Source organism: Lissotriton vulgaris, chromosome 9, assembly GCF_964263255.1.
Source record: "Lissotriton vulgaris chromosome 9, aLisVul1.2, whole genome shotgun sequence".
NCBI classification, from domain to species: Eukaryota; Metazoa; Chordata; class Amphibia; order Caudata; family Salamandridae; genus Lissotriton; species Lissotriton vulgaris.
In genome coordinates, this window is record NC_141697.1 from 935528421 (window position 1) to 935549503 (window position 21083).

General features: G+C 40.9%; 1 protein-coding gene across 2 annotated transcripts in view; it reads right to left on the reverse strand.

The window, feature by feature from the left end:
• LOC147692561 (acylamino-acid-releasing enzyme-like) overlaps nucleotides 1–21083 on the reverse strand; it is a 520252-nt gene that overhangs the window by 230489 nt on the left and 268680 nt on the right. For both annotated transcript variants that reach the window (XM_086938779.1, XM_086938780.1), the window contains exons 9-10: nucleotides 10297–10337; nucleotides 6805–6926 (exon numbers count right to left, since the gene is read on the reverse strand). In XM_086938779.1, the coding sequence (XP_086794905.1) occupies nucleotides 6805–6926; nucleotides 10297–10337 (163 nt within the window). The remainder of the gene's footprint in view (nucleotides 1–6804; nucleotides 6927–10296; nucleotides 10338–21083) is intronic.

A 21083-nucleotide genomic window follows, 5' to 3' on the forward strand; every position in this document is an offset into this window, starting at 1 on the left:
GACAGTCAATGATTTCCTCTGCATTCCCCAATAGGTTTAATTTCCCAACTCACTGGTGTAATTACAGGCTTAACCATTCACTGCATATGCATACATAATTTATGAAATATCCATCATTCTACCTTTTTAACCTCAATTCTGAGGTTGCCTTACCTCTCTCCTCAGTAGCCTCCCCACGATATACCCATTGTTTGCCAGAGGAGGAATTCTCTTCTCCATGTAATTTATGACCCCAGGATAGCTAGAAGTGGCTTTTCCTGATCTTGAGTTGTATTTAGGGGCTTATAACCATTGATTTCCTCGACTAAACACTCTTTTAGTGTTGTAGAAAATTGGTTAGCCTTCTTTCTAATTCAAGTGAATCGCTATCATCCGTTTCACTTTGCTCTGCCTTTTGGGTCAAGTCCACTAGTGAGCTGCTCAGCAGGCAGCTATGCCCATCTTCTGTTAATATGTTTTCTTTTGCCTTATCCCAAAGTATGTGTGATTCAAGAGCTGAAGGGAGTGTGGCGTACTTCCCAATCCATGCTACCTCAGGACCCCAGTTTAGTATGGGAGAGTGAAGCTTAATGCTGATATTTTCTTTGCTTTTGGTACATTAAGAAGATATGAAGGAGACAACTATGGGCTGGCATCCACTCTACTTACACACACACATCCAACGACCATCCCCACAAAACGATGCAAAGATATTGCAATTATATTGGTGTGAATAGATGGATAAAACATTTCTTTAGGAGCCCTATGGACACGCCCATCCCAAAAGCTGCTCAAAGACATTAGCACTGGACGTGCTTAGAGGGAGTGAAATTGAAGGGAACTGCAGAAACTTATATAATGGTAGATATGAATTATCAAAGACAAAATATCCATAAATCCTCTCTTTAAATGTATCAGGACTATACACTTCTTAACGCAAAGCATATTGTTTCCCATTGTTTTGGAGTTAGGATACATAAGGCCCAATATACAAAGTCCTTTAGCTATTGCAAACCCTGCAATTTTCAAAATCACACTTTTTTTTAAAACACATTTTATTAGGTTTTAAACAATCTTACAATAAAGGACTTCCAAGTACAAATTACTATTAGACAAAATCTCTTGCAGTAGGTGTCAGTTACTTCCTGAAGTGGACTGGAAAATCGCATTGGTGGCCCAAGTCCCAACCCCAGTGGCCCACTGCCTAGTGGTAAAACAATACACTTCCTTATTGATCCAAAAAGTTCACTTCAAATAGTCCATGTAGTTGCTGTTCAACATTAACCCACCAACAAATAATCCCCCACCCTTCCCACCCTTCCCTCCCCCCAGGCGTGTCACGTACAATCGACCTTGTATCCTTTTACACCAGGGTTGCCCTATTCTTCGCTCTCCTGTCTGCCATTGCGGTTCTGTACCACTGGGCTACCAGTGGAGGGGCAGTTGAGCCAGTTTGCTCGGGTTAATATTCGGCAAATAACTTGATTTAGGGCGTGGGGTTCAATCTTCGTTTTTAGGGGCCTCCTCTACTTGCAAATTCACAGTGTTTGCGACAGCAAAAAGACTATTGTTAGTTACCACATTTGAGTCAGAAAAACCTTTCCAATTCAAAATCGAAGTTCTGCAACTCATTTCATATCACAAATAGAAGGGGGAGGTGAAAGTGACATCCAGAGGCGGCTCCTCTTTTGGAGCGGAGGAGCCTCGCCCACTTGAATTTCCCCCAAAGCCCCAGAGATGGAAAAAAATGGTAATTCATTACCATTTTATTTTTCATGCCCTGGCCCGAACAGAGTGTCAGGACAGGATGGGGCCTGCTGAGCGACAGCAGCAGGGAGGAGGGTGGGCTGTAAGTGCACTGTTTAAAGTGTACAGGTCTTTTTGGCCGGCCGTTTTGCAATGGCCAGCCACACATGCGCACTTTAAACATCTCTAAGATCAAGTGAAGGCCTTCAGAGTGTTGTAGAGTGCCGAGTGAGGCCACTCCCTCCAATCAGGGCGCTGCTCTCATGCTGCGACCAGTGCTAGTATTGGTCAAGGGAATTTCCTGGTAGCTGGGCTGCCGTCGAAGAAAGAAGAGGTCCGGTGTGGACGACTCAGTAAGTGTTTAATGTTATTTTTTAAAGTTTTATTTGCACTTGCGCATGCCCGCCCACCCCCCATGGATGTCAGCCGCCATTGGTGATATCCCTGTCTAATTACAATTAGTAGTGAAATGCATGAATAATCTGGAACCACAACTGGGGATGCAACCTATTGATAAAATACTGGCAACCTAGTAGGGTTGATAATTCATTCATAATTGGCAAGCTTTTGGAATCATACTGGTCCATCTCGGATGGGGGAAACTGATAATGATCATAAGGACCACTGCATGCGCTGCCACCCAATGTCTTCCTCAATAGAAAATAATTATTGGGGAAAAGCTGAACCTCTACCCTTAATAAATATGAGCTGCTTTAAAAAACACATGTATCTTGTATGGAAATGAAGACAGACGCAGGGATGGAGGTCTTCTGTCCCTTGCAGGCCTCCACCCCTATGTTCATTGCCAATCCCAGGCGGGCTCGCAAATAACAAACAGCCTATTTAATATTCAGATTGTTTTGGGGCCCTCAACAAATGGGCATTTTGTGATGTAACCTTTAAGCACATAAGTTGCATCGCAAAATGTTGGTGCGAAGTTTATACCCACTTTTTACAAAAAACCATTATATATCTCAGGCCCATAATTTTTGCCACCTATCATGCAAAGGTATACCATAAAATTAGCTAGGAATATTTATGAGAAAGACTAAAGTTTTGGTGTGAAGCTGATTTTTATTTCAATATGACAAGAGAACTTGGAATGCCCACGAACTAACATTACTGGGCAAAGCATGCAGACTTGTACTTAGCCCTTTGTCCTAAGCAAGATTCTATTTAAACGTAAACCAAACCCTGTGTTTTGGGAATTGTTGATTCATACACACAACTGCATACCACCGGCTTCGAACTGAAACAGGATGTTCCACGTATGAATAATTTTAAGGACAGATTGCATATAGATGTTAAATGTTATGGATTATAATGGGGTCACCTGGAGTACTCCCCAGCACACTGTGGTGTTCGGGACAACAGGAGTCAAACAACTGGAAATGGTTTTTGTGGTCAGATAGGAGCAGAAACAAATTGTTTGATATTTATGGAGATATATTAATTTATCATGACAAACTGTCAAGCACTAAGAACAGCCTGTTATGAATGCTGTGGTACTTAGGTCAGAAAGTATCAACGTGCCTCTGCTTCTTTCATTCAGATTTACAAATACGTCATGGCAGATCTAGAGAAGTGCAGACTCGCTTGTGGAGCAAAAACTATACTGACAGTGAAGCAGGCTAGTTTGGGGTTCTAAATTGTGTTGTAAGAATCTGCACTACGACCTTTTTTATGAGTTCGGACACACTTTGCTATAGTTCTTCATCTGAATGGTTTTTGATGGCTTCCTATGAGGTTTTGTATCAAAGGTGGATGGCGGCACTTTTATAATCCAATCACCTATTGACTGAATTCTTGCATTTGATCCTGTCCTCTGGCTAGGTTCATGTTACACACATAACACATACATACATACATATATACTATACGGACATACATACATAAAGTGATCTTCTTAAAGGGAGACGTTAGCAAACCGAGTCATATATAGAGGATATTGATAAAAAAAAACTTTTAGTAGCCATCTTGCTGCAAGGGCTTGCTTGACAGATTTGTATGGCTCACTACAGAGGGTTTCTCCATTTTCAAATTACATAGGGTTTTAGATGACTGGAGGATATAATGTCATGCATTCATGGGAAAAGTACAATAAATCGTACACAAAGAGAGTAACTTTCACCCCCTTTCCTTCAGCCATTGTTCTTCATATTTTTGTCATGCTTTACCATTGTTTGGAGGAACTGTCCATAAAGGACAAAGCATTATATTGATGGGTACATTGTTCCATTTGTATCTCACTAGGTTTTGGGGATGGGGCATAAGTATTTCTTTGTAAGACTAGAGCCAGTACATGACCTTGGATATATATTTTTTTATGACATTTTAATAGCTGTTTTTGCCTTTTTTTTGTTTAGGAAGTGCTTACTGTTTGGATGACTGGGCCCTTATACAGATACTATGATATGCGCATTCATTTGTTTTACTTTGCTGAGATTATAAATATCTGTAGGATCTACAGCCCTTTTTAATCACAAAGTAAAGACGTGAGGCACATACTCTTTCATAAATATGCAACTAAAATACTGGCCATTACGTAAAAGTCTATAATTTACAATATTTTGCTGTGTACAGCTTTTAAGTTAACTCCTGACAGTGCAACTTTCCACTTCTAACCCCTTTTCATAATACCCTTCTTCGAGGGTATAGCATAAGTCTGCTGAGGAAGGCTGTTCAGGAAAGATACCCTACTCCGAGCATCAATATTGGTTTTATCCAAGGTGGTGCTTCATTATAGGATTTTCTTTCTTGGACAGCTGGGGAAACGCACACAATGTTGCCCAACTAATACTAAATACTACCTCTATCAAAAAGCCAGACATATTGTCTTTGTCAATGCTTGTTAAGTATGGGGCAGATTTCCATGCAGGTCACGGCACTGCATTAATTTGAGAAGTAAGGTAAATACATTCTTCAACAGAGGAGGGGCACACCTGAGTCTTCAAATAGTTTATCAACGGCCTGCATGATTTCATGTAACATTTGTACATTATTTCAGAAATAATCAGACATTTGTACACCTTGTAGGTAATGAAAATATATCTTCTAAAGCATCAGGCATCTGGACCAGATCATTAACTTATGTCAGAAGCTACTTCAAACAGATTTTTAACATTCAAATTAATTTGGTCTCAGTTAAGTGTTTTTTTCATAGGTTATGGTTTTGTGATAAAATAATAATGTAAAAGTGGTAAATGATTTGGTCTTTTTCATGTCAGTGCAAACTAAAGGGTGCTGTATTGTTTAATCTTAAATTGAATATCAGGTTCTATGATGTCTTGGGAATAAGCACATGGTTTGATAAAAGCTGCACAGCACCGCTCCGCACATTTTCTTGCATTTAGGAATGAATGTTGTTAAGACTTGAGGCCACTGACTTTTTGGTTCCTCTTACCTTTTCCTCTTAACCTAAGATTGAGATTGGTTATGACGTGCTGTGTTATAGAGGGTGCTGGTCTGTCAAACATACTGATTTGGTGTTCTAATATGCAACAGGAAGAATGGTTGTGAGTAATATTGAGGTTTCTACAGACTAACGAGTCCACAGTGTGACCTTGACTATGCCATCTACCATCTTTGATTTGGAGGAGGATTCTATGTTGCCTTTCCCAGTTACAAATTATTATGAGAAGTCACTTTGCTGTGGACCCATCATTTTTCCAGGAGAAGAGTAGGATTTGAGCCAATGGGAACTAGGAGGATTAGCGTGAGCCTCTGTAGAAGGTTATCTGCAAGAGAAGTCACATCATCTTGGATACTTGATAACTAAGGTGTCTCTGTAGAATACAACAACACTTAGGGGGCGATTACGATGGAGGCTTTCCGACTTACATTGTAATAGGGTATTTCTATTTAAAAGGTGTTAAATGCATGTTTTTGTGGAATCTAAGATGTCATTGGGGAACACAGCCGGCCCCAGACCGACCCTAGAAAGGCCACCCTGCATGGGTCCCCCCCAGAGCCAAAAAAGCGAATCAAAAGCTTGGGCATGTGGTTGGATGATACCCTAAGCTTTAACCAGCAAGCCACAACACTCTCCGCCACTTGCTTCGGGCTGATGCGAATGTTGCAGAAAGTCCTACCACTCCTCCCTTTTCAGGCCCGCAGGATAATGGTCCAGGCCATCATCCTGTCCCGTCTTGATTATGGGAATGCTTTGTATTTGGGTGCACCAACCAGCACACTTAAAAAGCTGCAAGTCACTCAGAACGCAGCAGCACGTCTCCTGCTCGGCCTGACCCGTAGGCATTCGGGCACTGCTGCCCTGAGAAATTTACACTGGTTGCCTATCCAGGCCAGGGTAAAATTCAAGGCTATGTGCATAATGCACAAGGCCATGTGGAAAAACGCCCCCGCAATGATCTGCTCCCTAGCCACCCCTTACCATCCTTAAAGATCACTGCGTTCCAGCACGGCCTTTCTGGCAACAACACATAAGATCAAACGAGCCAGGTGGGGCGGACGCTCCTTCTCCCTGAATGCTGCCACGGCTTGGAACTCTTTACCCTCCACGCTTCGCAGCGAGTCCAATCATCTAAAATTCCGCAAAACCCTTAAAACCTTCCTCTTCTCTAAGTAAGTCAGTAGACTCCCCGAGACACGCATCCACAACGCTACGAGGCCTCCGGGTAGTAATGCGCTTTATAAAACTCACTTTCATTTCATTTCATTGGGAGTATGACTATTTGTCAATATTTAATGAACCTGGAATGTGTTACTAAGTTGCCTGGGATAAAGATTACTTACATTTTTGGAAAAACCAAGAAATTACCTATTCTAAAGCCATCTCCTGATCATTAAGGCTGCAGTTTAGGATAAAAAAGAAAGATGTGGCAATATTTGAATACATTACTCCGGTGCCTATTTGCTCTTCAGATCAGTACTATGTATAATGGCATCTTCATATATGCACTGTCACTACATTTGTAAATCTACTATGTTTAGAAATGTTCAGGCTTTATAGAAATTACAAACATAATAAATATATTTGTGTGTGGTATCTAGGGGTGGATCTACATATGTGATTACATGGGTGCTTATCTCCTGGATTTCAAGTACATTTTTACCTACCAAACGAAGCTTTACACATTGCCAGTGAGGTCCAGAGCCTTTCCCTTCCAGGTACACAATGCGTCTTCTGTCAGGGCTCATTCTAGGGGAACAAACTGCTTCTGTATCCAGGGAGACCAGCTCTGCAATGACACCCAGAATAAAGCCATGAGTCCTTGACTGCAGACATCAAAACACAAAAAGAGATTAAATGAAGAACACCCACACAAACTACGAGCAGGCAACAGTTGCATGCAGTGCCTTCGGGTGATTTGATTATCCTTATGAACGATTCATTATTTACGCATAATCATTTTTACGCGTTTTGATAATATATTTATTGAACCTCTGCTTCCAAACAATATAAAGGTGATCACAAGTTGAAAAAAAGGAAAAGTCCCCATGCTGTACAGTGCAACAAAACATTTCCCTCGACCATCAACAGCATTCCGTTTCCTAACCTACAGTTGCAAACAATTTTGTTAAGGAAAAGAGGTGCTTTCTGGGCAAAACTATGGGACATATCACAGGAATCAACATACCACTTCATAGGCGCACAAGAGAGCATTCTTTCACGTGCATCATGATGCACTGCACGGTGGAATAAACATGGCGAACGTGTCCCATTTTATGCAATCCAGTGCTTAATTGACTATATTCTGTTTCTTGTAGCAAGGTAAAGATGGACTGCCTACACCTGTATATTTTTTTCAGACATAAAGAGGTCTTTTGCATTCTTCCATGAGCTTGTTTTAGTGTTACCACTAAGTAATTCATTTATTGATATTGGTTTACTAATTATTTTCAAGCAGGGCCTAGCTGTGAATTTATTTTTGCTTTCTTTTAATCCTACTCTGTTTATATTTGTATAGATGCTCAAACGCTGTAAAGTTCATGAAACGGAATTGAGTTTTCAGCAGAGCGACAAAAAAGTTATTAAGTGTCCATTAGCAGTTTTATACAAGGTCATTTCAAGTGGATAAAACCTGCCATTCATTGCACCGACTCTGGAAAATAAACCCACAATAATATGCAGCCTGCAATGCATTGCTGTACTGTCGGAAACAGGGGCACGTTTCTACACACCTTATCGCAAAAGCTTAAAAATGTCATGAAAGATAGTGACTTGCTCGTGTGAGAAGTCATGGAGCAATGTCTCCCCATATTGCACATGTAGAGGAGTTCTAAAGAGGGATGTAAAACCAAACAAAAAGTAGATAGTGTGAAAGAAAATACAGAATAAAAAACAATTTTTGAGACAGAATTCTGGCAAAAAAACATATTGGGTAGAAAAGGCTCCGGTAAAGAATACTTTTGGGAGATAATTTTGCCATCCGACAGAGCTGAGCAAAGCTGCCAAACTGTTAACATCTTGTACACAAAGCACAACATTTTTCGTTTCGCACAACTTCATTCTTTTCCAACAGGTCAGCGTTAGAAAGTGTAGGTTTACAAGAACGAGACTTGTGGTCACAAGCCAATGGGCCATACTGGGAGCAGCAGCCCTGGATCAGAGCACCGCTGAACGTCTGTATTAAGCGCTTGCACTGGCTGAAGAACGTCTGTATTAAGCGCTTGCACTGGCTGAAGAACGTCTGTATTAAGCGCTTGCACTGGCTAAAGTACAATCCTTTTAACCGAATATTTCTCCAAGTTAAAGCACAATTTTCAGACCGGCACATCTCGGAAACAAACACCAAGCAGAGTTTGTTTCTTTATGATTCTCACCACCTTGATGTGCTACTTCACTAGCCATCCTGTCAGGGATCGAGGTGAAACCTCCCACCCAGGCAGGCCTTTATTTCTGTTTCCTAATAGACTTCACACATCTTGGCAGGGAGACTGTCTTGGCGGCAACAGCTGCAAGCTGTCAGCTAGGGTACAGGAAAGACTGGGGCAACCAGGTGGACAACCTTCAAGGTAGCCACCTGGGAGCATGTCACATTAAATCCCACTTTAGGGAAAGGTCAGGTTTGATGAGACAAGTTGTTTGGTACCAAACATGACTTGTTTCAGTAGGACCGTAACGGAGCTGGCACCCTGGGGGTGCCCGGGTGCCAGCCCATGTTATCCTACTGGGCTGGCACTCTTATAGTAGCCACTAATGGAAGGAAGCTACTATAGGGGCATACACGATTGCATTATATTAAAGGTATGGGCATATAAGTGCACTCTGCCTTCTCTGCTCAGGAGGACTACCTTAGGAGTGACTGGCATATATTAAAGTTAGTGATGTGACCTTTCCACTCATGGTGATGGCAAAGTTGAGTTTGAGCAGTTTGCATTGCTCCAGTAGTCTGCAAAGTCAGGTCTGGTGTCATCTGTTTACTTGGGTCCCTCAGGGTGGCACAATCAGTGCCTCAGACCCTGGTGATCCCATTCACTCCCATGCCCTGGATACCACTGGTACCGCTTGCCAGGGACTTATAAGTAGGCTAAAGTCCTTACCAATTGGGGTTACCAATTCATATGCATCATATTTTAGGGAGAGACCCCTGGTACATGGGCCTGGTTAGCAGGTTCCAGTGCACTTTCAGAGTCAAAACCATCAGCATTGAAGAAGAAAGTGTGGGTGTGGCTGAACAAAAAGGACTTTCCTACAACTGATAATCAGGCACTGGAAATGTCTGCACTTTAAACAGTGCAAATGCATACAAACAGCTACTCTACTTTTGCTCTGAGCCAGCGGAACTGTTTATGGCACGGTCTTATGAGTTAGAAGTATGAGTTGGAGCCTAGTCTCTGCCACTGACAGTTTAAAAAACCTCTTGCTATTGTCTCTGACCAGTGGTCATTAAAAAAGACTATAGCTAAATTCTGTAATGTTGTCACACTATGGACACTGTGACAAGCTAATAGAGGTTAGCGGTCCAGACTAGCTTGAGATATCACTTCCTGGAAGAAATAGGAGACTGGAATTGGGAGAGGGCGGGGGTTGAGAGAAGGGTTTGCAGGAACACGCACATGTTGGAGGCCAGCTCCTATATCAATGTGTAATAGTCTGGTAAAAAGCAAATAAAGAAACAAAGCTAACCTTGCAGCGGCTTAGAGTCTCTATGCTGCAGCTGTCATTACACATCCTTCCTTCAATCCATTTTGGGAGCTGTCATGCAGATGAAAAAGTTAAGTGGGCATCCAGGCAAACAACTTCCTGAAACAAATGATGACCACCTAACTACCAATTTCCAGATGAAAATATGGCCATATAGTTGTGCACTATCTTTCTTGGTGTCCAAATGGTGTCCAAATGGTGTATGAAAGAGTTGTGGTGTCCACCCTCATTGTTTTGTAGATCCAAGGAGGTCACAACAGTGTTTGGAGTAGAATATTGGATTCGAGTGGATATGGGTAACAATATCTTTATTTGTCAAAATCCAAAGCATATTTTACATGGAAACCCAAAAATATGGAGTATCAATCGCACATCAGATTAGGTGGTGAGTACTAGTCACAAAATGTATCATACTCCATTTTCAAAATCTCTCTTTCCCTTTGTAATTGAATATTACTCACCACAGCTGCCACAGCTCATCTTTAAGTGATACAAGGCAGACCTAAAAAAGCATTAAAAGTGAATTAGGTATAGACTAAAAGACAGGACCAGTTAATCTATCAGGCACGCACTTTCCAGAATAAACAGAGACTGTTTACCAGCAGTGAAGCTATGTATACAACACACTGGCTTTGTAAAAAGTCCCAATAGGTACCCAGAATCAAGTACATTCTCAAGGTTATGATACACATTCAGAGGTGATTCACTGCTTGTTCCTCGAGTTTTAAATATGTATTTTGAAACCAACAGGGCACCTTCCCGAAACTCCCACCACAAAGTAGCCAATAACGGGTGGTCCAGAGAAAAGAGAGATATTGATCTCAACTGATATACCCAGGGATTGGGAGCGGCAGGGATTGGAATTTATCAATGCAGTAAATAGCAACCAATTTTGACGATTGCCCTTAAAATGGGGAATAATATGCAAATGTTGGTGCTTACTGCACCAAAAACTGCATGACCAATTATTTCCGGTGCATTTTTCCACCAGGAAATTTCAACAAGTTTGACCTGCCTAAATTTACTGGAGGGGATATGCTGGGGTGTGGTTATTATTACCCTAGTCATAATTTCGATATGTGCGGTAATTTACTACACATAATTCAATTGGATAGACCAGTGGTTCCAAAACTGTGCGCTGAGGAGCCGTCAAACCTAGCCAGGGGAGCCGTGCACCAAACACTTTATTGCATTTAAAGTTGTAGGGTCTGTTGGCTTCAGTAAAATCTAATTAGAGTTAAACACATGATGCCGATGATTTGTAAGTGACATGCCTAAAGCTGTAAACGTAGTGCTTAATTGATGGCATGTCAAGGGAGATGACCTCCATATTTCACTGGATCCCCACGTTCCAACACTTACAAAGTAAGCGGAAGATGGCTGATTTATTTTGTTAGCCTCGTTAACAGTTTCAATTTTTTCCAAACGCATTTTACACCAATGCAAGTTATCAGAAAAGTACAGTTGTCCTGTCTATTAAACACACTAAGTATTATTAAATATTGACATTTGTACTTGAACCATAGGTACTTCCAGAACACATTTATTTCAGCATACACACATTTCCAGACAGGCCTGCTCTCTCCTTGAGCTTAGGAAAGTAAAACATCGTATACGGCAAATGCCAACATAAGGAAGCAAGAAAGAGGGACGTTTAAAAAAAAAATCAAAGGAATTTATTTGACTTGCATTGATTTGAAGGCAATTTTAGGGAGGGGACAGCAAAAATAAAGTTGTATGTGGTTTTAAAAATCATGAGCCTCCCTGCTGAGACAGGTATGTTGGCACGTATGACATGGGTAGAAATGAAAGTGCATGCAAATATTCTTCAAGTGCAGAAACACTTTAGCAATGGGGCCTACATGCATAGGGATGCTATCTAGCACTGTAAGTGCGAAAAAAAGTTTGAGAGGGTACTCAAAAAAATTTAGGGGCAAAGAAGTGTAACTATGAATATTTTATTAGAGGCGCCGCCTTAGTAATATTAAAAAAACACCCTGCGTATATGATTATAAGACCTTCATTAGCTTCGTCCCAATTATTTTCAGAGAGAAAAATGCAAGCACTCCTGAGGCCGGGCTTACATCTCCCACCCTCCATAAAAAGTAAGAGTAGGGAGCCACGGGCAATGGCCAATGGGTCAAGGGAGCCGCGGGTCAAAAAAGTTTGGAAACCACAGGGATAGACACTAATTGATGACAAAGACAATGAACTGACATAAAAATAAATGTATTATATATTTGAGGGTGATTCACAATTTCAATACAAACCAGAAGTGGAATACAGTTTGAAACCTATCTGTCTGATTATCTGTTACATTCGTTAGCACTATTTGCAATTACCTGAAGGTTGCTTCTCCTAGAACTACCAATCTAAGTGCCTTATTTGTTGAACCTCAGAATATCATCCACAGAAATATCGTAATATTGTATCCCGAACATTGTTTACAAAAATATCCTATTAGGTGTAGATTTTCTATTATTAACTCCAGTGGGGGGGGGGGGGGGGGGGGGATTTGTAAATGATGTTTATGACATAATAGTTATGTCAGACAATAGTCCGTTAGGAGTATTCTAGTACTAGAACACCAAATTTCTTGGCATTTAAGACCTGACTTTCCATAGAATCCCCTTGCGTAAATTCCTGCACTATAAGGAAAGTATGGTGAACAAAATGTTGTCATAGATTGTTGAGCATGGTATACTACCTACGCAACAAAGCAGAGGGTGTTCACTTCCCACACAATTTTAAGTGTGGCTGTTAGTCTTTACACTATGTTTATCATTATCTTAACTCAGTGCCAACAAAACCGAATTTATGAACGTATTCCACTCCTGATTTGATGTTGACTTTCTGCACAAATCTAGGTACATGTGCCAAAAATACGGTCTTAAGTTTTTATTCTATTTATACATTCATGTCTTGAGTGCAAATTTCCATTCTAACATTTTTAAACGTATATTTTTTTCACCCTTTTGCAGCACTTACGGCAATAATCTTTAAAGACACATCAAGGCAATATTGCATTTCACCCATAGCAATCCTAGCAGTACAAGCTAACATTACATTTCTCTATCAAACCTCATAAACAGTTTAGTAATGTGCATATCATGTAAAGTTTAGTAAATAGGCTTAATTGTCAGCAGACCCCTTCTCAGGATTGTGTTGTGCCTGGAAAAACGCAGAAAATATGTATGAATCAACCAATCAATCATGCGTTTGTTAAGCGCAACTACTCACCTGTAAGGGTCTCAAGGCACTGGGGAGGAGGGGAGGTGTAGGTTCCAGTCCATCAAGGATGGGGTCTGTTGAAGAGCCAAGTTTTGAGGTTTCTCATGAATATGGAGAGTGATATTGTCTATCTGAGGTGGAGTGGTAGGACGTTCCAGGCTCTGGCCGCGAGGAAGGAGGAGTGGCCTCCTGATCTGGTCTTTCTTGTGCGGGGGACCACGGCGTAGGAGAGCTGGGCTGATCGTAGGGTCCTTTGGGGTGCATGGACTTTGAGTCAGCTGTTCAGGTATGCTGGTTCGGTGATGTGGAGGGCTTTGTGTGCGTGAGTGAGGATCATGAAGGTGATTCTAGTCTTGATGGGGAACCAGTGGAGTGTGCTCAGGAGCTGGGAGATGTGGCAGTGTCTTGGCAGGTTGAGGACTAGTCTTGCGGCGGTGTTCTGGATGTTTGGTAGCTTGAGGGTGAGGTTTTTTATTTATTCCGGCATAAAGTGTGCTGCCGTAGTCGAGTCTGCTGGTGATGAGGGCGTGAGTGACGGTCTTTCTGTGCTCAAGGAGGATCCATTTGAAGGTCTTGCGTAGGAGGCGGAGGGTGTGGAAGCAGGAGGTTGCGACGGAGTTGATCTGGCGGTCCATTTTGAGCTCGGAGTCCAGGATGATTCCAAGGTTGCATGTGTGGTCTGTTGGGGTGGGTTTCCGAGGGCGGGGGGCCACCAAGTGTTGTTCCAGGCATCGTGTGTGGGCCAATGATGAGTACTTTTGTTTTGTCGGTGTTGAGTTGTAGGCAGCTGCTTTTCATCTATTTGGTGACATCTGGAGAGGATGAGTTGGGTGTCGTCTGTTTATGAAACAATGTTGAGTCTGTGGGTTCTGACGATGGGGGCGCGCGGAGCCATGTAGAAGTTGAAGAGCGTGAGGCTGAGCGAGGACCCCTGGGGGACTGCGAGTGGTTGGTGTAGGGTCCGAGAGGAAGGGATGGAGTCTGACCTGCTGCATTCTGCCGGAGAGGAAAGAGTGGATCCAGTTGAGAGCCTTGTCCCGGATCCCTGTGCTGTGGAGTCTGCGTGTTAGGGTGCGGTGGGAGACTGTGTCGAAGGCCGCTGAGAGGTCGAAGAGGATGGGGGCTACTATTTCTCATTTGTCCAGTAGGGAGCGGATGTCGTCAGTTGCAGCAAGGAGGGCGTTTCTGGGCTGTATTTTTTTTTATGGGCCCAATATCCCTGGAGGACCTCTCGGACATTCTCATTACCATATTCAACATATTTATTTCGCTCTGAGGAAATTATGTAAACTCAATGTAAATATTTGAATGGCATATGTCTGTAGTTAGTATAGCAGGATGTGTTTTAGTTCACATCCTATCCACTTTATTGGAGCTGTGTAGTTGTATTCCAGTTTTGACTTGATGTCCGGAGGTTAGGCTTGTGTATTATTCTTGTAGCATTATGTATAGTGCTACAAAGGATTGTAAACTTTTTTCCTTTGTTTGTTCATTCCTTATTACTTCATTGGTTTATCAGGGGAGGCGGGCAAGATGGCGTCCGAATGCCGAGCAGAGTCGGACGTGTGAGCTGCTCTCTCCTCTGACCCACAGGTCGTCGATACCTGCGAGAGAACGGTGTTACGACCAAGGTATCCTAAAGCAGCCAAACTCTAATGGAAAGCCCGTGTGATTGTAAATCATCGGAAAAGGAAAAGAAAACGGTGAAAAACGAAGAAATGTGAATGCCTTTCAAAACTCACCGGCAAAGGTTTGAATGCAGCACGCTGAACGTGAGGAGCGAGGGGCGTTCTGCACGGAGGTGCACGGAGGTCGACGAGGTCAGCTGAACGCCAAACACTAAGCGCATTGGGGACATTGGGCGTGCCGGAGATTGACTACTGCTGTGGGCTCCTTGACGAGTGTTGTGAGGCTGTTGCGCTGTTTGAGACGTAGCTGGCAAGAAGAGAAGTCAGCATGGCACCTAAGGGGACTCGCAAAAAACGGGACCCGGAGACCGGTACAACAGTGAGTACGCATGCTGAGAAAGACTTAACTGGGACTGCAATAAAAAAAACGGGGGGATTGATTTTGGCTGAAAGCACGGGTGATAGTCCCAATACAGCCGCAGTAGCAGCAAATAAACAGACTATCTCTGCCTTGTTTAAGGCGGTGGAAGCAAAAAAACGTCAGGAATTGGTGTGCAGTCCACAGATTGTTTCACAAGGATTACAAGGAACCTATGGAGAGGTTAATGTATCTAACGCATCCACAGCAAAACCAGGTTCACAAGCTGAATTTACATTTAATGCCGCGCCTCAAACTGTCACTACGTCTGTGGCCATTTCTCCGCCAAATGGTAGCTTAACTGTCACCCCTACCCCCACCCCCACTCCCATAGAAAACAACTCTAGTCTTGGAGGACAGGGGAGAGACGCTATGGTTAATTTGGGAATACCTAATCTACCTGAACGCAGCCACGATTTAAATGCAATTAACGAGACAGAATCTTTGGATTTTTACTCAGTTTCAGAAAACTCTGCCTCCTCGTGTGAAGACCTGGCTGCTCAATATTCCAAACAGATGCAGATGGAGGGAGGCAAGAGTGAGGTAGATGATGATGATGAAATAGAGGCTGAGGAAGATATTGAAGACAGCCCTATTACTGTGAGGGGTGAGGGGGATGTTTCTTTAAGAGAAGAGGCTACAGGAGGATGTCAAGAAGAGCTAACTGAAAACATCACTTTAGCTACAATTTATCAGACCATTTTGAGTCACATGGAAAAAACAGAACGAGACAGCCAAAAAATTCAAAATTCATGTCGGAAGTTGCAAAACTCCATCCGGAGACTTGCAAAATCTCAATCAGACTTTGGGGAGAGATTTAACGAGGTTGAGACTAGAGTGTCTAACATTGAAGATGAACTATTAAAACAGAAGGCGGTTACTGAAAATCTCAATGCTAATAAAGGGGATATACTCTGGAAAATGGCCGATTTCGAAAATCGCTCTCGGCGTAATAATCTTAGACTAATGCAAATTCCTGAGGGCAAAGAAGGGCAAGATCCACGCAAATTCGTCATTGAACTATTTCAAAGGGCGTTTCCGGAGATGAAGAGGTGGGACTGGGAGCGAGAGATTGAACGTGCCCACAGATTCCCATTTAAAATTCAACCCAGGCATGGAGAAAACGCCAACAAACCTAGACCAATTCTGGTGGCCTTTAATAGCTTTCGTGCTAGAGAGGATATAGGATTTACATTTTTTGCGACATCAGACTATTGTAAATATACTATGGACACTCGTTGGCAATTAAGACAATTAGTGAATCAATTTCAAAAGAAGGGTGCACAAGCATTTATTATGAACCCGGCCAAATTGAAAGTCATCTATAAAGAGAGTACTTGTTTCTTTAATAATGTTGAAGCTGCCAAAGGATATCTGCATGATCTAAAAGATGCCTAGAGCACGAATGCTAATTGAGCTCATGAGTCAGGGATTTTAGTTTCTTTCTTCTGTTTCTCTAACTATGCAGTAAAAATGCTGTTCTTTTTTTTTTTTTTCTTTTTTGCTAATTGGTAAGGAGGAAAATAACTTAATGCAGTAGCTGTTAAAGCATAGTTGCATGATCCAAAATTCATGAGTCATTGTTAAGTTAGAGAAAATTTGAAAAACTTAGATGAACAATATACATAAACGATGTACATATATGTTGAAACGATGACCTGTGAGGCATAACAGGGGAGAGGTGTAGGTCAGCACCATCACCAGGACCAGGAGTCCGAAAGCCTCGGTAAAGGAGGGGGGGGAGGGGGGTGTTACTGGGCAGCGGGATGGGTGGGTGGTGGAGGGGGGCACGGGGGTTAAAGGGGAAAAAAGCCACTTGGAGGTCAAATGACTTTGCAGAACTAATTAAGAGGAATGGAGTCAGTACTGAAGGAAATGTTAAGATCGGAAGAGTATACTTTAATATTAACTATGGAGATAGAAGTATGATTGGGGAAAGTTAGAATGGTTAAGAAAATAAAAGTATGTTCTTTTAAGGTTTCTGGCCTAAACAATGTAAATAAAAGAAAGAGGATTGCAGTGGAAGTTCGATTTTTGAAACCGGATATATTGTGTCTCCAAGAAACACATTTACCATGGGAGAAAAGAGGTCTTGTATCCGAGTTAGGATACACTTTATTGGCAACATCCCAGCAAACAAGCATGATTAGAGGGGTAATGGTTTTGATTAAACCACGATTAGGTACGTTGGTAAACAGCTTATCGGATAAATGGGGCAGAAGGGTGATAGTTACGCTAAATATAGGAACTGTGTATCTAACAATATGCTCAATTTACGGATCCAATCTGGATGAGGGAGAAATATTTGAATATCTAAATCGTGAACTGGCTAATTGGAGAGCCCCCTTAGTATTATGTGGAGATTTTAATATTAACCTGAGGGCAGGTGAACTAGACGCTGGTATAGAGAACTATAAGGGGAGAAAACCACGGGTGTTTAAAGCTCTATACAACTTAGTGAAGGATCACGCAATGGTTGATGTTTGGTGTAAGAATCACCCTACTGCCCCAGGACATACTTATTACTCCTCCCCTCACAAGAAACTAGTTTGTTTGGATTATTTTTTTTATCTCAATTGGCATACAATCTAAAACAAAAATCCAGATATTCCCGAGAGTAACATCGGATCACTCACCACTGCTTATTGAGATTGATCATATAGGAGAAATAAAGCAGATTAGGAACTTAACATTTGATAGGAAGTTGTGTTTAGATCCACTATATAGAGAGACTATGGTGAAATGGATTACAGAATTTATACAGAACAATAAGGGATCGGCTGATATTGATATAATATGGGACACATGGAAGGCATGTTTCAGAGGAGAGACAATGAGTTATGATTTTTATGCTCAAAATATACAAAGGGGTAAAGTGCGAGATCTTTATGATCAACTTGCCAAAGCAGAAGAAAAGTTAACCATGGAAATTAAGGAGGGACTTAATAACACAACTAAAATTCAGGAATCTGAGGTTCTTATTGCTAAATGCCGAGCAAATATTACAGGAATCTGGTCTCAGGAGATCGCTCGGAAATACTTAATATATAGGAGTCATATGTATGAATATGGGGAAGCTGTAGGTAGGGCTTTGGCACTTAGATTAAAAATGAAAGAATCCTCTCGTCAAATTGCTAGATTAAAAGATAGAAATGGCCTAATTTCTGAAGATCCAAAAAAAATGTTGGAAATATTTTATCAATTTTACACAGAATTATATACTAAACAAGATAATCTAGATATTGATTTGTTTTTGCATGAAGCAATACTCAATAAACTAAGCCAATCAGAGAAAGACGTGCTAGATCAACCTTTCACAATGGAAGAATTGGAGGGTGCAGTAAAAAATATATCCAATGGTAAGGCAGCCGGTCCCGACCTCATCCCAAGTGAAGTTTATAAATGCTTTTTCGATCCTCTAAAGAATCTTATGCTAGAGACATTCAGAAGAGCGCAAATAGGAAAAGCCCCACAATCCTGGGATGATGCCTCAATAGTTATCTTTGCCAAAAAAGGGAAACCCCCAGAAGATCCTGCCTCATATAGACCTATATCTTTGTTAAACTGCGACAGCAAGATTTATTCAAAGATGATAGCTAACCGTATCTCTAAGATTATAATACCCTTAGTATCACTAAACCAACATGGCTTCATTCCTAAAAGAGGAACTGTATCCCATATCAATAAAGTGATCACCTTAATTGATATAGTGGAAACTGAAAAGAGAGATTTGGCGCTGATATTACTGGACGCCGAGAAGGCGTTTGATCGCGTAGAATGGGATTACTTATGGGAAGTTATGGATAGAATGGGATTCGGTAATAAATTCTTAACAGCGATTAAGGTATTATATCGATCTCCTAATGCGAGAATTGTAGTCATGGGGCAAAAATCAGATAGTATAATCATTACGAGAGGTACCCGACAGGGATGCCCTTGTTCTCCACTTCTTTTTGCGTTATTTATTAATCCTTTTTTAACTAAGTTACAGGAATCATTATGTATCAAACCATTTATAGTATCTAATATACCTTTTTCAATATTTGCATACGCGGACGATATAGCTGTTATCACCACAGATCCCAGACAAGCAATCATGGAGATCGAACGATTAGCTATCAGTTTTGGCCATAGCTCGGGTTATAAACTGAACGCTGCAAAAACGCAGGTACTTTGTACAGATAATCTTCAATATAATGACAGCAGGGTAGTCTCTGAAGTAACATATCTAGGCATAATTATAAAATCACATACACAGGAGATAGTGACAGCTAACCTGACCAGGATAATACCACAAATCCAACAATCATTAGATAGATGGGGGAGACTCCAACTTTCTTTTATTGGTAGAGGCAACATTATTAAGATGAATATACTACATAAAATATTATATATTTACCGTAGCATTCCTTTAGAAATTCCTCAAAACTATATATATAAAATACAAACACTAAGCACGAAATTTTTTTGGGCACCTGGGAAAACCAGAAGAGCAATGAAATGGCTAACTTTGCCGGAAGAGAGAGGGGGCGGGGGATCCCCGATTTTCTGCTTTACTATTATGTATGTTTTCTACAGAAAATGCGAATTCTTTTGACTGGAGAACAAATAGAGGATCCGGCAGAGTCTCCCTCAATATTTTATTTATTATTGGGAGAATACTCAAAGGGTTGTCTAGTGAAAGAGCTGGAAGGTAACTACTATAAACACACACGGTTTAAGGTGATTGATGCAGCATACAAAGTATGGAGGAAAGTAAAAAATATATTGAAATTAGATAAAATTATTTTCTACACCCCATTTTCAGCAGAGAGAATTCTTCCACCAATTTTCAGGGATCAGGTGGCTAAGGTTTGGATTATGCTAGGGATGGTAAGAATTGGAGACTTATATCAGAAGGATGGAACTTTTAAAGCTTTTTCCGAATTGATTAATAAATACCATATCCAGCATTCTAGTTTCTTTAAGTATTTACAAATTAGGGATTTCTGTTTAAAGAAAGTAACTAATACAACACCTAATAATGTAATTGAGGCAATACAAACAAAGAGAAATATAGGGCAGATTTATCAATTACTGTTGGAGTATAAACAAGATGAATTGAATAAATACAACACATATTGGCAAACCCAGCTGGAAGACAACAAACTGAATATTGTAGATACTATTCTCATGGCAAAAGACATTTGTATCTCAGCCAACATGAAGGCACAAATATATAAAATAGTATTTAGACTATATTACACACCTAAGCGAATGTCTTCATGGGGCCCGCAATATGATGGAAAATGCTTCAGGTGTGGAGGAGAAGAAGCAGATTTACTTCATATCTTCTATGAATGTTCTAAATTGAACTCTTTCATCTCAAATATAGAAAAGTTCATATCCGAAATGATTCACTATCCTTTAAAAATATCTCCGGCTTTGATGTTAATAGGAAAGACTCAATCTATTAATGAAAATACAAACTTGTCTAAATATAAACACTTCTTATTTGTAGCAATGATAGTCGCTAGATTATGTATAGCTACGGAATGGTTACAACCTGAAGCACCTGCTTTTGAATTTTGGAAAAGGAAATTACTGAATATATTTGAATTAGAATGGAACTTATATGCTCTAAAAGGGACAATAAAAAAAAAGATTGGAATATCGATATGGGGTGTACTTAAAGATTACTTAGAGAATTAGAATCTTTTTATGATTTATATATGTATTTTGTAACAAACTAAAATACTGGAATCAATCACTTATTTGTAAAAAAAATGCTTCCTATGTTAAGCTTTATTCTCTTCTTGCTGGATTTTGTGAAATGTATTCTGCATCTTTTTGTGTAGTTTTTTATGTTTGCTTATTTTCTTTTTTTTTTGGCTTGATCTCTTGGTGGCAATAAAAAAAAAAAAGGTTTATCAGGGGAATTTGGGTTGTACATCATGCATTAGGTGTCTGAGCTGTGTCTATCAATAGGAAT